At 56.8% G+C, this 14,637-nt stretch overlaps 1 protein-coding gene across 6 annotated transcripts in view; it reads left to right on the top strand.

Moving 5' to 3' along the window:
• PPAT (phosphoribosyl pyrophosphate amidotransferase) overlaps window positions 1-14,637 on the top strand; it is a 40,936-nt gene that overhangs the window by 24,312 nt on the left and 1,987 nt on the right. For 3 of the 6 annotated variants that reach the window (XM_061552511.1, XM_061552509.1, XM_061552510.1), the window contains exons 3-5: window positions 4,507-4,573; window positions 5,567-5,773; window positions 8,335-9,238. In XM_061552511.1, coding sequence (XP_061408495.1) covers window positions 4,507-4,573; window positions 5,567-5,773; window positions 8,335-9,111 — 1,051 coding nt within the window. In that variant the 3' untranslated portion in view covers window positions 9,112-9,238. Of the gene's footprint in view, window positions 1-4,506; window positions 4,574-5,566; window positions 5,774-8,334; window positions 9,383-10,938; window positions 11,015-11,111; window positions 11,264-11,868; window positions 11,997-12,454; window positions 12,677-13,742; window positions 13,864-14,637 lie in introns of those variants that run through there. The other 3 variants (XM_061552507.1, XM_061552508.1, XM_061552512.1) reach the window with 2 other exon arrangements.

Below are 14,637 nucleotides of genomic sequence, written 5' to 3'. Positions count from 1 at the left end.
GTAATCCGTCTTGGGGGCTTGTTATGCAATCCTGCACCAGCACGGATTTATATATCAGAAAGAAATAAAATATTCTGTAAACTTGCCCTCCGTTTTTTTTTTTATTCCCTCCGCCTATTTATGCATTCATCATTCTCCTGCTCGTCGGCACTCTTTACGTGTTGCATTTTGCACGCACGTGGAAGCCTCTATCTCGTCGTATCCTTCCCGCCTGTTTCTAGGTGGCATATATAACAATAATAAAACATTGAATCAGTAAAACAAAATAGCGTTCGTGTCGCCGGCTGCCGCGACCTGGGGCTCTGTGCGCTTTGCCCGCTCGTAATCCCTCCCGCCACGGCGCCGCACGGTGTCTTGCATTTTTGCACTGCGGAACTTTGTATTTTATTTTTTTGGTCACCCACTCCCTTACTCGGACTCCTACCCGAGCTGCGCTTAATTCACGTCCGTGCGGAGCGGCTCGACAAATGTCGTGCAGGGCTTGGACTTCTCCGCACGCCCCGCTCTCTGTTGTGCATTTAAATGTACTTATTCATTTACTTCGCAAAAAAAAGAGGATTAGGGCAGGAGGGGGCGGATGGGTAGCATTTGCAAACGGTGGATTTCAATTTAACTGTGTCACAGCCCAAATGTCAAATTTGGTCGCAAACTGGCAACTAAATAGTGGAGATTAATAATTACTGCTGCGCTTATGTAACCTGCGCTGAGCAGAGGTCTGGCTCGTACAATAGAGGGGGGTCCTCGACTGGCGCTCGGTTAAATAGCGGACGTTGAGTGGGCGTTTGGAGGAGGGAGCGGCGTTACATGTCTGGGTGGATCGGACCGCTCGCGGTTGTGCCCGTTAATGGTGTTTGTTGATTGCTATCTATTGCAATGTATTCACGTCTGCTCTTTGAACTGCGTAAAAATGTTTTATTTATTGATCCTTCAGTCAAATTGATAAATAATCAAATAATAACAATTCACGAAATTGTCCGGGTCGGTCGTTAAATTTGAGCGGGAACAGGACGAACGAGTGAGCGAGCGGCACCAAGATGCCCAGGGACTCGCTCCGCACGTCACCCACCCCATCCACTCACTCTCTCACCACATCACCGTCAACCCCCCCCATCTCCCCACCGCATCCTCCCTCTCTCTCTCTCACCGCCACCCGATCGCTCACTCCACCACTCGCCCACCAGCTGGCCACGTCCACTCGCTCGCGACGACGCCGACGCGCTCGCGCGCCGCGGCTCGGCGTTCCCCCACGGCCGCCCCCCCTGCTTGGACACGAACGGTGAAACGGTGAAACGGTGAAACGGTGTCCGTTGTGCGCGAGCCGCAATGTGAAACGCTTGTAAGGAGCCAGCGCGCTCCCCCCAGCAGCACCCCCCCCCACCCCGCCCGCCGCCCTCCCACCACCGCTGCCACCGCGAGCCTCCCTCTCCTGATGAGTAACATTTACCCGGTGAACTTCACGGTGGCGGCGTGCCGGCCGCTACGGAGAGCGCCGAGATGCGCGTTGGCTGTCCGTCCGTGAGAACAAAGCAAAGAGTCGAGGGACACAAAGGCGGCTTTCACCGTCGGCAAGCAGCTGTGACGGCGGCGGTTAGAGAGTGCCTCTTCGGTAGGCAGGTGCCACTGCCGTCTCCGCTTACGACCGGCAGTGTCGTTTGGCTCGTGGGAATGAGCACGTGTTTTGTATGTATACGTATGTGTTGAACTTTTTTTGCACCATACGTAGTCAACCGTGCTCATCGGGGGTGCGGTTTTTGGCTGAGTAGACCTAGGGGAAGTGAATGCCAAGCTGCTGTCCACCGACCACTGCTGATCCGCAAGCAGAGAGGAAGCATTGCAGATGCTACAATTTGTTTTAAAAAAATTCACAGAACTTGGCATGTTATTTTCAAACGTAGGTTTTGATAGCCGGTGCGACATGGCCCACGTACCGCACAGGTCGTGACCCCCGCTGACCTCTAGGGTACGGTGTCGTGAGGTTTGAATTGTGGCGTTGCCATTGCTGGGAATTGAATGTGGGTGTCTCTAGCGAGCGAATTTGTCTATTTCCACTGCGCCAACGGATGTGCAAATAAAAACGTGCACGCGCGCAAATACGTGCACGCGCGCAAATACGCGCACGCATGAATGCGTGCACATGCACACTGAAACAAGCACACACATGTGCACACGCGGATGCGCACATGCACGCCGACACAAACTTGCACACACAACACACAAGCACCAAAACACACACGTACGCACCCGCACAAACACGTGCCCAAACATAGGCAAATGCGTAGGACGCACACACTCGGCATCAGAATATTTATTTATCCTGGATGAATCTGATGAGCTATGAAGCTCTTTTTCACAGCTGTCCAGTCGGGTTTGGTCCGAACGTTACAACAACAAACGGTACCAAAACACGATCGGAGTTCAAAGTCGAGGAAAGGTAAACGGATCGCACAAAAAAGTACGATTTTATTTTACCAGGTAAAGCCCACCGAGCTATATAGCTTCTTCATCTTCAGACGCAACCTGGTTACAAATGATAGCTCAACGAAGTGGCTTTTGTGGAGATTCATCGCAGCCAAATAATCTACATAATTTAAAAGCATGTTGCTAAATGCGGAGGGATGCGAACGCACGCACGGTCAGACACGCACATGAACGCCCAAATGGAGTGAATCGACGATGTTTGTGTGGCCACGGATATCACCATGCCGCAGCACTCGTCTCGCGATCAGAGTGTCGTCATTTCCGTGAGGTCGATAAATTGAGAGTACCCACTTTGGTTGCAACGTAGACCGTCCTACGGGTACTAGTCCCTGCCATAAGAATGTGGAATGTCCACCAAAGCCTCCACACTCCCAATGGTGTGGCGCTAACAGCGATGGTGCTCATGTACTCGGGAACCCTTCGCTGAGTCTCAAGGCTCCTCCTCATTCCCGGGAGCGTTTTGATTTCCCGAGGGAGGAGACTGGAGTTGCCAGAGGAAGCCCTCGAGGGCGGCCAAGGAAGCCGACCGGTTCCAGGGCCTTCTCTTGTGGGGCAGGCAAATTCTGCACTGTCCTCCCAACCAATCGGAATCTACTTCTGCTTTCGTATGGATTCATAGCAGCAGATTAATGATGTAATCTTCGATTTGTTATCCACTCGGTTGTCTGTTGGGACGCAGAGTGGCTCTCGTCCGTTCATGCCAATCTGGATATGAATGCTGTAAGCAAGCCGTGCTGCGTCTGCGGCTGTGTACACGGTTTACTTACATGGACGTCTGCGCCGGGATTCTCTGATGCGCACCGTTGTTGATTTGTGTGTTAGAAGGCAGCGGTTGTTTGTCCTGTTTGAAGTGAGTTCTGGCGTGGGCTTCGTGTGTCAAATTTGTTTTTGCTTTGGTTGGTTTGCACATTCTCACCATGCGATGTTCTGTAGCTCCCACCGCTGTCTTGGGCTGGGGTCTGAGTCTCTGTATCACTCTGCAGTTACACAGAGACCCGTAGAGTTACTCGATGTAGTTTAACACGTAGGCTTTCGCGACCAACAGCCATAATAGTTTTTTTTGGTTTAGATCGCTTAAACATATGTAACTCTGCATGTCTCTATGCAACTCTGGATCTGTATGTAACTCTACAGGTGTCTTTGTACCTCAATGGGTCTCTATGTATCTCTACGTGTCTCTATGTATCTCTCCGTGTCTTTGTGTAACTCTACGGGTCTCTGTGTAACTCTTGATAACTGCAATGTGCTGTAACTGCCAACTTGTACCAGAGCTGCGAAGCTCAATGAAGCCTCACCAACAGAGATAAAGTCCTAGTCTGGGAAGCAGATGCGTCACGCACAGATGGATTTACAAATCCTACTCGCCGTGCTCCCGTCTCCCGGCCACCTCGCAGCAGCCCCCAGCAGGTTTGGGAGTTTCCGCGAATCTCCGCGTGATCCGCCTAAAGAAATGTACCGTATCATCGCCGCCGTGCACCACAGAGACGAAGGGTGACGCTGGTTCTTGAGTTCCCTTCCTCGGGGGTGTCCAGGAGGTTGCCAGGAGAAGGCGGCACGGCAAGCGTGACCGATCGCCGTCTGTTTCCATCTGTACGGGGATAGAGCGTTGCTTCCTCGCGCAAGGCGTAGGAACGGATGTCGCCTTCGTCTCTGTGGTGCACGGCGGCGATGAGACGGTACATTTTTGTAGGCGGAGGTTGGTGGATCACGCGGAGATTCCTGAAAACTCGCGGTTGAAAGCATCTTAACGGTAAACGCCGGACGTAGCAGCGGCGGCGGTAGCAGCAAGGACCCTGTGTGGCTCTCCCTGGATGAACATGTAAATGATTATCATTATTATTACAGTCAAGAGATCCTTCCTGGCAGCGGCAGCGTTGAATAAGCAATCGCGGAGCTGGAAACTACAACCGTTTTCTAGTTGGTGTTTGCGCGTGTATACGTTTCTATATTTATTTATTCCCCCCCCCCCTCTCCTGCCGTTGGCGGGGGTTGTGACTGCATCGCGCGTTCCCCCGTGCTGCCTTGCAGGGGCCAGGAGAGCGCCGGCATCGTCACGAGCAACGGGGCGACCCAGCCACGATTCACGACGCACAAGGTGGCCGCTTGCGGAACGCCCGGCGGTGGCGGCGGCGCCGGCGCGGGTCGCAGCCTCCCCCCGCGTACCGCGATCCGAGCGGCTCACGCGAACGCTCGCCGAATATGAAAGAGCGAGAGAGAGAGAGTTAAAAAAAATAATCGAAGAACAAGCCAAAGTTAGCGGCGGCGGTGTCATTACCGCTTAATTATCCGCAGACTTTTCCCCTTTCATGTGAGCGGGGTGTGTGTCTTTACGTGCGTGCGTGTGCGTGCGTGTGCGTGTGGAAAGCGGTGGCGCAGTGGTTTGCACTGCATTTTGACCCCGGCGACTCAAGTTCCTCGTTAAATGAGGACCTGGTGCGGTGTGTAAACATCAGCGCTGGGAATACAAGGGCCGCCGGGCGCGGTGTTGGCCACCCACCCCCTCGGATGCCGTGCCAGCCTTAATAGGTGCTCGCTAACAGCATGAGCCCGAGCAGGCGAACTTTGTCTTTGTGTTGTGTGTTTGCTCGCAAGTGCGCGTGTCACTGCTATGACCACAACTACCACCACTATTGCTGCCATGCACCACAACCACCAACAACTACCACAAACACTGCTTCAAGCATGCAAGCCTGTCATCACCACCAGCACCACCACTGCTGCTGTTAATACCATCACCACTACTACCATAACCACCACTGCCTCAACAACCACCATTACCAGCACCGCCACCGCCGTTATCGCCTCCCTCCATCCCCTCCGCTCCCTCCCTCCCCTGCACTCCCTCCACTCCGCTACCTCCCCTTGCTTCCCCCCCTCCCTCCGTCCCTCCATCCCTCTGCTCCCTCCCCTCTACTCTGTCTATCTGCTCTATCTCTCGGTCTCCTGGCTCGGTTCACCCCTTCCCCCCCCCCCCCACACGCATCCTACCTCTCCCCTCCCCCTGCTGCAACACCGGTCGACGCTCGCTCTCATTGCCGTCTGCGGTGCGTGCGCCCCCTGGTTGCGGCCGCGGCACCGTGGCCGGCAGGGCATGGGCCTGGTGAGCAGCGTGGTGCGGGAGGAGGACCTGGTCAAGCTGCGGCAGGGCAATCTGGGCATCGGCCACACGCGCTACTCCACCGCGGGACACTCGGAGCTGCTCAACTGCCAGCCGTTCGTGGTGGAGACGCTGCACGGCAAGATCGCGGTCGCACACAACGGCGAGCTGGTCAACGCCGCCAAGCTGCGCCGCAAGGTGCCTGCCCCCACCTCCCAGAGATCTCAGAAGCATCGGAATTTTTCTTTATACTGCAGGAGGAATCCAATGAGCTATAAAGATGTTTTTCACAGATGTCCGGTCAGGACACGGGGTCAGAATGTTCAACAAGAGACACTACAAGATACGATAGGAGTGCAAAGTATAGGAAAGGGAAGCAAATCACTGAAAAAATAAATTTTCTACGAATAAATCGTTTTATCTTCCCAGGTAAATCCTACTGAGCTATGAACTTGTATGGATTATATGTAAATCTATAAGCACTCCTCTCCCCGCTTTGCTGCACCGTCGAAGCCCCCCAGCACCGCGGCCCCCACCCCCTGCCACCGCAGTCTTCCTGCCGTTGTTTTCGCGCCGCTTTTGGCATCGGTGAATCCGAGCAAAGCTTTGCCGCGTTTGGCGGCCAGGTCCCGTTTCTCCGACTTGAGCCACAAACAGCCCGGTGCCGTTGTTTGCCGGCCACTCTGAATTTTCGGCTGTTGTGCCCGGGGCCTCGGCAAATGTTGGTTAAGAAAATCTCTCCTCGCGAGGGTCTACGTTGCAGCCGGTGCCGCGCTGTGCAGACGCGAAGCCGTTGGCTCGCTTGCTGGCGAAACGGTGTCCCCTCTTTTTCTGGGCTTGGACCGAATTTTACCCCGATTCGTCAGATTTTCCGCGATGGGCGCGTTTCAAGTTTCTTGAGCCGTCAGCAGTTTGCCGTGATTGAGACCTCCTGACGAGGTGGCGTTGCTCGCGCAGCTGGGATGGACTCCAGGGCTGCGTGCGTCTGGCTCTGTCTCTGGAACCCAGGGATCGTCGGCGCGCTACTGGCCCGCTAATCTGGCGTTGGCCACCCCCCACCCCCCATCCTAGCGAACGCGCGTCGCTTGGCCCCGTCGACCGAAATCTTACAAGCGCCCCTTTTAGACGCGGTGCCTGGCTGCCGGTCTCCCAGCGCGTCGGGGAGCGTGGGGAGAGAGAGACGCGGGTGGAGTTGGGCTCGGGCCCGGCCTCGACGCGCGCCAAAAAATGCGCTTGGACGACGTGTGCCAGTGGGGCGGTGGGGGGGCCCGCGATGAAACCGCCCCCGCCGATCGAGATCAAACCCCTAACGGCGGCGATGGTTAGCCGGGCCCCGGCGGTTGATGCAGTACCGGCGGTGGTACCGCGCCGGTGACCACTATAAAGGGCCTGATCTAGAACCGAATCCCCCATTGCCCCCCACCCCTCCCCACTGATCCCAACTCCCCCGCCCCCCCCCCCCCCCCCCCGCTATACAAGAGCTGCGGCCTTAATCCATAGCCCAGCCGTAACCCCGAGCTTTGCGCCAACTCTTAACTGTAACCGCAGGCGTCGCCGGAATGTTTCTAATCGTGAATCGGTGCCGTTGTTGGCAAACGCGGTCGCGACCGAATGGGCGTGGATGCGCATCGCCGCCTATTCCCGCATTTAAAAAATATGCTGAGCATCACGAAGCAAAGGCGGGGGGCCATCTCAAACGCCGCCTTGTTTGGGGGGGGGGGGACAATTGTGGTGTGTATGTCTCTGCTGCAACTATTATCTTTCATTGTCCATTATTTCCCCCCAGTTCCCCCGGGGAGGGGGCACCTTGCGGCGTAGCTTGGCGGCGTTGACCATCTCGCCGTCGTGCGCGACCGCATTCTTGCCGTGCGGCGTCTCCGCCAACCCCACTCGCTCACTCGCGTTGACTGGTGGTGGCCGTGGTGGGGGCCGTGGTGGTGGCCAGAGGTGGTGGTAGGGGGAGTGAACAAAATACTTTAAGACTTTAATCCCCAATAAAAGAGAGTCAATACGTGGGTGACGACAGACGGTTTTGGGGGTCGCAGCCAATCAGTCGGCCGCGTGTACAGCGTAGTCGTTGTAACTTGGCTGGTATTGTACGGAGAACAGAATCCGTCGTTCGATTTAGAAGAAAAGTTAAATCTGCTGTGGTCTTCAGATGACTTAATAAGAGCGCCACTCGGTGAGTCGACCTGGTGAACATTTAAGGGTTGTTTGTTGACAATTCCCGACGTTGCCCTGTGTGCGGGCAATTGTTTCACGTGACCCCTACAGCCACTAGGGGCGCTATTATATTCAACGCAGATGAAATAAATCGTCGGTGGTTTTAGGTCTGCATTGTTTCACGTCAAACTAGAGGCACATAATAACAGACTTACACAGGGAGATCCAAACACTTCCATAGACACCCAAAGACCTATACAGTGTCCTTTATTTAACCGGATGAGATTCCAGATAGTTGAATAGACTAGCACAGAGACCCAATGACTTAACCTACCGATCCATCGACCTACATAGAGGCCTACAGAATGTATAGACGTCCCTTAGACTTGCGTGGAATCGTGGAGGGGGTGACTGTGAAAAAGAGCTTTATAGCTTATCGGATTCCTCCAGTATCAATAAATATTCAGATTCTGAGCCGGATGTTGTGTATTAAATCTCATATTACGCTATCTCCCACCACTCCTTACCCCCCCCACATCCCCCAACCGCCCCCCACACCCCACTGCCCCGTGCCCTCCCACCCTCTGTGAGCTCAGGTTCTGCGTCACGGCGTGGGGTTGTCCAGCACCTCGGACAGCGAACTCATCACTCAGCTGCTGGCGCTGACCCCGCCCGGAGAGGAGCCACACGGGCCCGACTGGGTGGCAGCGGTGGGCCCCACGCGCCGGCTCGCTCGCTCCCTCGCTGCCCATCGCTCGCCTCGTTCAATTGCTCGCCATCGCTCGCTCACTCGCGCGCTCGTCCGCTCATTCACTCGCTCGCTCACCAAATCGCTCACCCAATGTCGAATGTTCGCTCGCTGTCCGGAGCTCAATCGCTCACTCACCCACTCGCTCACTCACCCACTCGCTCGATGGCTCACTCACCCACTCGCTCACTCACCCACTCGCTCACTCACCCAACGCTCACCCACTCGCTCACTCGCCCACTCACCCACTCGCTCACTCACCCACTCGCTCGATCGCTCACTCATTCTACTCGTTTGCTCAGTCACCTACTTACTCACTCACCCTGAATCGCCCTCCTGCTCGCTCGCCCAGTCACCATCACTCGCTCACCCTCACGCTAGCTGGCTCGCTCAATCACTCTCCATTGCTCACTCGCTCCCCCCACACGCTCGTTACCTGGCCGTCACGTGCTCGCCCACCTGCTTGCTTGCACAATCGCTCGCCATCGCTCACTTGTTCGCTTACCCACCCGCTCGCCCGCTCACTCGCTCAACACATCTCTCTCGCTCGACCACAATGACATCATCGTCAATGTTTAATAAACGAATACTCGCGTACGGCACCTGGGTCCTAAAACGTGGCTGACCCCCACCTCACCCTTGACCTCGCCCAGCCCACCCTTGACCCCGCCTAGCCCACCCTTGACCCCGCTTACCCGATGCTCGACCCCGCCCACCTCACCCGTGGCGTCTCTGCGGCCACCCTGGCAGGATCCGTAACCTGATGGAGGAGACGCGCGCCGCCTACTCGCTGCTCGTGATGCACGACGACGTGATCTACGCGGTGCGCGACCCCTACGGGCTCCGGCCGCTCTGCCTGGGCCAACTCGTGCCCCCCTCGTGCATGTCCTCCCCCGGTGCGTGCGTCCGCCCATCATCTTTTATCGTACAAGATTGCCCACGACCGCACACGGCCGCTCACGACCGCCCACGACCACCCACCATTACAAACCTGTCTCCAATGGTCCTAGAGAATGATGTTCAACATACATACATCACGCGCACCCTTACTCCACACGCTCGCCCCGGCTCTGTCCCCCCCCCCATGCTCCCACTCTAAACGAGTGCCCTTTCTCACCCACGCTCACGTTACTCGACTCGTGCTGTTAGGCCAGAGCAATAAAAAAAAAAACGCATCCCTTGCAAAAAATAGATTTCTAGTCTTACCGGGTTCTCGCTTGGTTGAGGCATCTGTCCGTCTCCGTTGTAAGTAGGGTAGCGATTTGCAATAGGCAGTTCAATTTAATCCCTGTGCGAAAAGTGAATTGCTTTCGCAGGCTTTAAAAAGTCCTTTTAATTACGGTCGCGAGCTTAACGTGTCCGCGATCGGCTGACTGGCGGCTCGCCGTGCTGTTGCGCCCAACCACCACTCTTCCCACACCTCCGGTGAGCACGATTGGCTACGTACAGTGCAAAAGAGGTTCAACAAACGTACATTTCTGTTTTTCATAATAATGTTACGGGTTAAATTTCTATCGCGTCGGTGTCGTCGTTTATACAAATCGCATCTCGCAATCGCCCAGCTGGAAGTCATCGGCAGCAGCCAGACGCTGAGCCGACGCCAACAGCAATTTCACAAACTCTGCGTTTCTCTTTGTATTTGGATGTTTTCAGCCAATTGATGAGTGTTGATACGTGCGGGAGGAAACCAGAGTACATCAAGAAAGCCCTTGCATGCGAGGAGGAAACACGATATCCGTGGGGAACCTTTTTTCTGCCAAGGGCCATTTGGATATTTATAACATCATTCGTGGGCCATACAAAATGAACAACTGAAAAATTAGCCTGTTATTTTGGTCAAACATTTCATTAACTTGCCCCTGGAACAGACCAAATGATTAAGGCCCGCGGGCCAGACGTTCCCCACCCCTGCACGCCACGCTCTGCTATGCTGCCATCTCCTGGTGAGCCAGGGTACATTGGTGCGGTGATCCGCCAACCCTCGCTGCCTCCCAACAGCGCATGATTACAGGCCACGTACGTAGCTACCACCACCGCTCGGCTATCGCAACACTAGACCCATGTTTATTTAGCGCTTTCGCACGTGGGTTGAAAACATTCCGTAACACGGGGGGACAGCGATTTGAGACGCACTGCGAACAAAACTTTTGGGCAAATTTGCGTTGCTATTACGGACACATTGATCGTGAGAGCAGCCAGAACTTGTCGACAAAACACCAGCGGTGAAACGGGGACCTGTCTTGGCAGCCAAGGTGTGCGGCGGCTCCCCTCGCTTTGCGATGACGTCATGGTGCGCGCGACGTCCTCTCGAGAAGTTGCGCGTCATGTGCCACGTGACCTGGTCTCGTTGGTTTGTAACGTTTTCATCGCGAATCAAACACTTCCGAGGATGAAAAGCGTTACAGAATTAATGCGCATGCGTGATTTTTCTCTCTTTCTTTTTGCTCGCCAGGTACCAACGTGGAGGGTGACACCGAGGGCTGGGTCGTCTCCTCCGAGTCCTGCAGCTTCCAGTCGATCGGGGCCAGGTCAGAGGTCAGGGGTCAAGAATTTGGTGGCGCGGGTCGCGGCCTCGTAAGCGTTCTCGCGCGCGCGTGCCGCTTTAACGACGCTCGTGCCGCGCAGGTTTTACCAGGAGGTGCGTCCCGGCGAGATGGTGGCGATCAGCCGGGGCGGGGTGCGCTCGCTGGGCGTGGTTCCGCGGCCGCACGCCGACCCGCCGGCGTTCTGCATCTTCGAGTACGTCTACTTCGCCCGGCCCGACTCGGTCTTCGAGGGTAGGTGGCGCACCGCAGGACGAAGGAAACGTTTGCGTCGTTTATTAAAAAAATAATTAATAGCTACGCACGTTAAAATTGATCGTGTTTGTTTACATTCGCCATGGAATGCAAATATTGTGGCTGCCGGCCCGGAGATGTCGGCCGCTAGCTCGCTCACCCGCTCCCTCGAGCGCCGTTGTTGACGTTCGCTTGGTGGCGTTGCCGTGATGCTGTTGACCCCGCAGGTGGAGAGGGCGGCCGTGTTTGTCCGGCTCTGACCCCGTGATCCTCTTAGCTGAGTGCCACCGTCGTCGTCGTCTGTTATTGTTGACGTTCGCGAAGCCAGCGCTGTTGGCCCTGACCCCTCGTTCCCGCCCCCTCGTCCACACTGCCTGGAGCAATTCGCCGCCTTTGTCTCCCCCGCGCTGATGTTTACTCTCCGCGCTGGGGACTCATTTTAGGCCGAGTCGACCTAGGATAGCTCAATTCTCCGGGTCCGTAGCGCAGCGCGCTAATCTCTGCACGATTGTTAAACAAGCTCAGACGCACGCATGCGCAAGCCGCCGTCCAGTTCCTCGGGGTGACTCCGCCTGTCCCCATTCCCCCCACCCCCCACCCGGCAGGCCAGATGGTGTACACGGTGCGGCACCGCTGCGGACAGCGCCTGGCCACGGAGGCTCCGGTCGCCGCCGACCTGGTGAGCGCCGTGCCGGAATCGGCCACGCCTGCCGCGCTGGGATACGCCCAGGAGGTGGGTGGACGCGCGCACGCACGCACGCACGCAGGTGTCGTGCGTTATCGTTAATATTACTATTATTGCGCCTGTTTACCTGGGAAAACGAAAGCCTTGCCGAGTCTCTTCTCAGGAGGGTCCTGCTAAGCTTGCGCAGTCGAGGGAATCTTGGTGACCACTTCGATGTTTAATCCAAATTGAGTCATTTGGGTGGCCAGCACCACGCCCGACCGATTTTGTCTCCCCAGTGGCAATGTTTACACACTGCACCAGGTACTCATTTGAGGCTTAGTCGACCTAGGGGAGGCCCAGGACCGGTTCAGATAATCATCACTGGTGTTGGCCATAAGCGGGAATTGAACTCGAGTCGTCGGGTTCGTAGCGCAGGGCGCTTATCGCTGCGCTCACGCACGCACGCTCACGTTACACACGCGCACACACGCAAGCCCCCGGTGCCCGTCCGTGCGTGGCCGCAGTCGGGGCTGCCGTACGTCGAGGTGCTGTGCAAGAACCGCTACGTGGGCCGCACCTTCATCCAGCCCAACACGCGCCTGCGCCAGCTCGGCGTCGCCAAGAAGTTCGGCGTGCTCGCCGAGAACTTTGCGGGCAAGCGCGTGGTGCTCATCGACGACTCCATCGTGCGCGGCAACACCATCGCGCCCATCATCAAGCTGCTGCGAGAGGGTGGCGCCAGCGAGGTGAGGGCACGAGGGGGGAGCGCGCGCGGCGCCGGGAGCGCGGACAGAGTCGAGTCCCGGAGAGCGACCTCCCGCTCGGATCGCAGAACGAATTTGTCGCACCGGGGCCCACGCCCGTCGCGCTACATCGCCGCTGCGATCCTGCGCCCGCGGTTCGACGCGGCCCGCGGGAGGTAAACGGCGACGTTGCGATTTCGCTCGCTCCCCACCGCCCGGCGAGCCGCGCTGTTTGTCGAGGGCGGCAATCCACCCCCCGACCCGTGCTCCGCAGCCAAGGTCAGAGAGAAGAGCCGCGCCTCCGTGGTCTTCGTCCGCCCCCCCTGCCCCCCCCACCCCTTCTCCCCGCCGCTCGCCCCGCTCGCGGTGAAGTCGTTGAAGATCTGGGGACCGAGCGAGGGGAGGAAAAGCCCCGGCCTGCTCCTCCGTAGGTGCCACGTGTCGTGGTGACTGCGGCGGGGATGACGACCTCCGGGTGGTGGGCGCGCCACTCCGCTTCATTCATGCAGGCGGACGCGCCAACAATTTATAACTTTTACCGTTCCAAATAGCGAGTTTGTTGCTTTTAGTCATCGTTATTTGGTTACATTTCACGCAGCGTTTGCCGCGATGGTTTTGTTTACACGTCGGGATTTGTTGTATGTTTTTTTTTTAGATTCTGGGCTTCGTGGCTCCTAGCTATTGTACGTTTATGTAAGTCTGTGTGTCTCTGTGTTATCCTATGACGTTCCTCTGTAAGCTCGTGGGTTTTATGTAAAGTCCATTTTATTATCTGTGCGAGTCTACAGGTCTTTGTGTGCGATCTCCATCTCACTAGACTTCTGGTCTCTGTCGGCTCTACACAGCTCATGAAGGTTCTCTATCGATCTCTCTCCACCTCTCGATTGATCTGTCATTTTGCTTGTCGACCTAAATATTAATCTGTCTCGCGCCAAGAGAGTTCCCCGGGACTTGTCCATGGTGCTGAATGTGGGAATGTGGGGGAGGGAGGGGTGGTGCGGGGGGTGTCGTGTGTGTGGGACGTGCGTGCCGGGCCTGACCGCGCCGTGCCGCTCCGCCACCGCCGCAGGTCCACGTGCGCGTCGCCTCGCCGCCCGTGCGACACCCGTGCTACATGGGCATCAACATCCCGACGCGTGAGGAGCTCATCGCCAACAAACCCCAGTTCAACTCCCTCGCCAGCCACCTCGGTGAGGCCGCGCCTGACCGCGGCCACGCCCCGCGTCACACCGAACTGCACCACGATCGCACCACGATCGTGCCGCACCACGATCGCGCCACGCCACGCCGCGCGGCACGCGCTGCGCCGCGCTGGGCTGCAGTGCGTCGGGCCACGTTGAACCGCTTGGCACCGAATTGTTACGCCGCACCGAATCGTAGCGCGCTGCGCAATGCCACGCAGGACTATAGTAATATCTTGAACTTGCGACGCGGCCGCACAGTATTCGCTCGCGGAGAGCGAAACGACTCAAAGGTGCAGGGAACCTCAGACAAGCGGGGAAAGACATCAGGCCACGCGATGAGCCGCTGCTACTTAGCAATTGCCCAAGCTCTGCTGTGTTTCATATAGTAAGATGTTTTGAGATAATGAATGACTGTTTGTACATTGCGAAGGAAATCGGAGCTCACGCGAGCGAGGGGACAACACTTTAGTCCCGTGCAGAAAGGGCAGATATTGGTAGGCACTTGACAGTGTGGCAAGTCAGGGAATGGCACCGCCTCGACGCCTACGAGAAGGAAGTTTCACAACATCGGTGCGGCGATCCACCAACCCTGGCTGGTTCTACAGCAGTCGGGTCGTAGGCCGCGTCCGTAGCCACCACCGCCCGACAACGCAGAAAGCACGCAACGTCACAACGCCGCGCAACACCGATCCACGCAGAATTCCGCCACATCGCGACCCAACAAACCACTCACCGCTCGTCACGGCACACGCACGCCTTGCACGGGGAGGCAGCGAAGAG

This window comes from Lethenteron reissneri, chromosome 16, assembly GCF_015708825.2.
Source record: "Lethenteron reissneri isolate LAM-NWPU_2019-01 chromosome 16, ASM1570882v1, whole genome shotgun sequence".
In the NCBI taxonomy this organism is placed as follows: domain Eukaryota; kingdom Metazoa; phylum Chordata; class Hyperoartia; order Petromyzontiformes; family Petromyzontidae; genus Lethenteron; species Lethenteron reissneri.
This window is presented reverse-complemented; position numbering and strand designations above follow the sequence as displayed.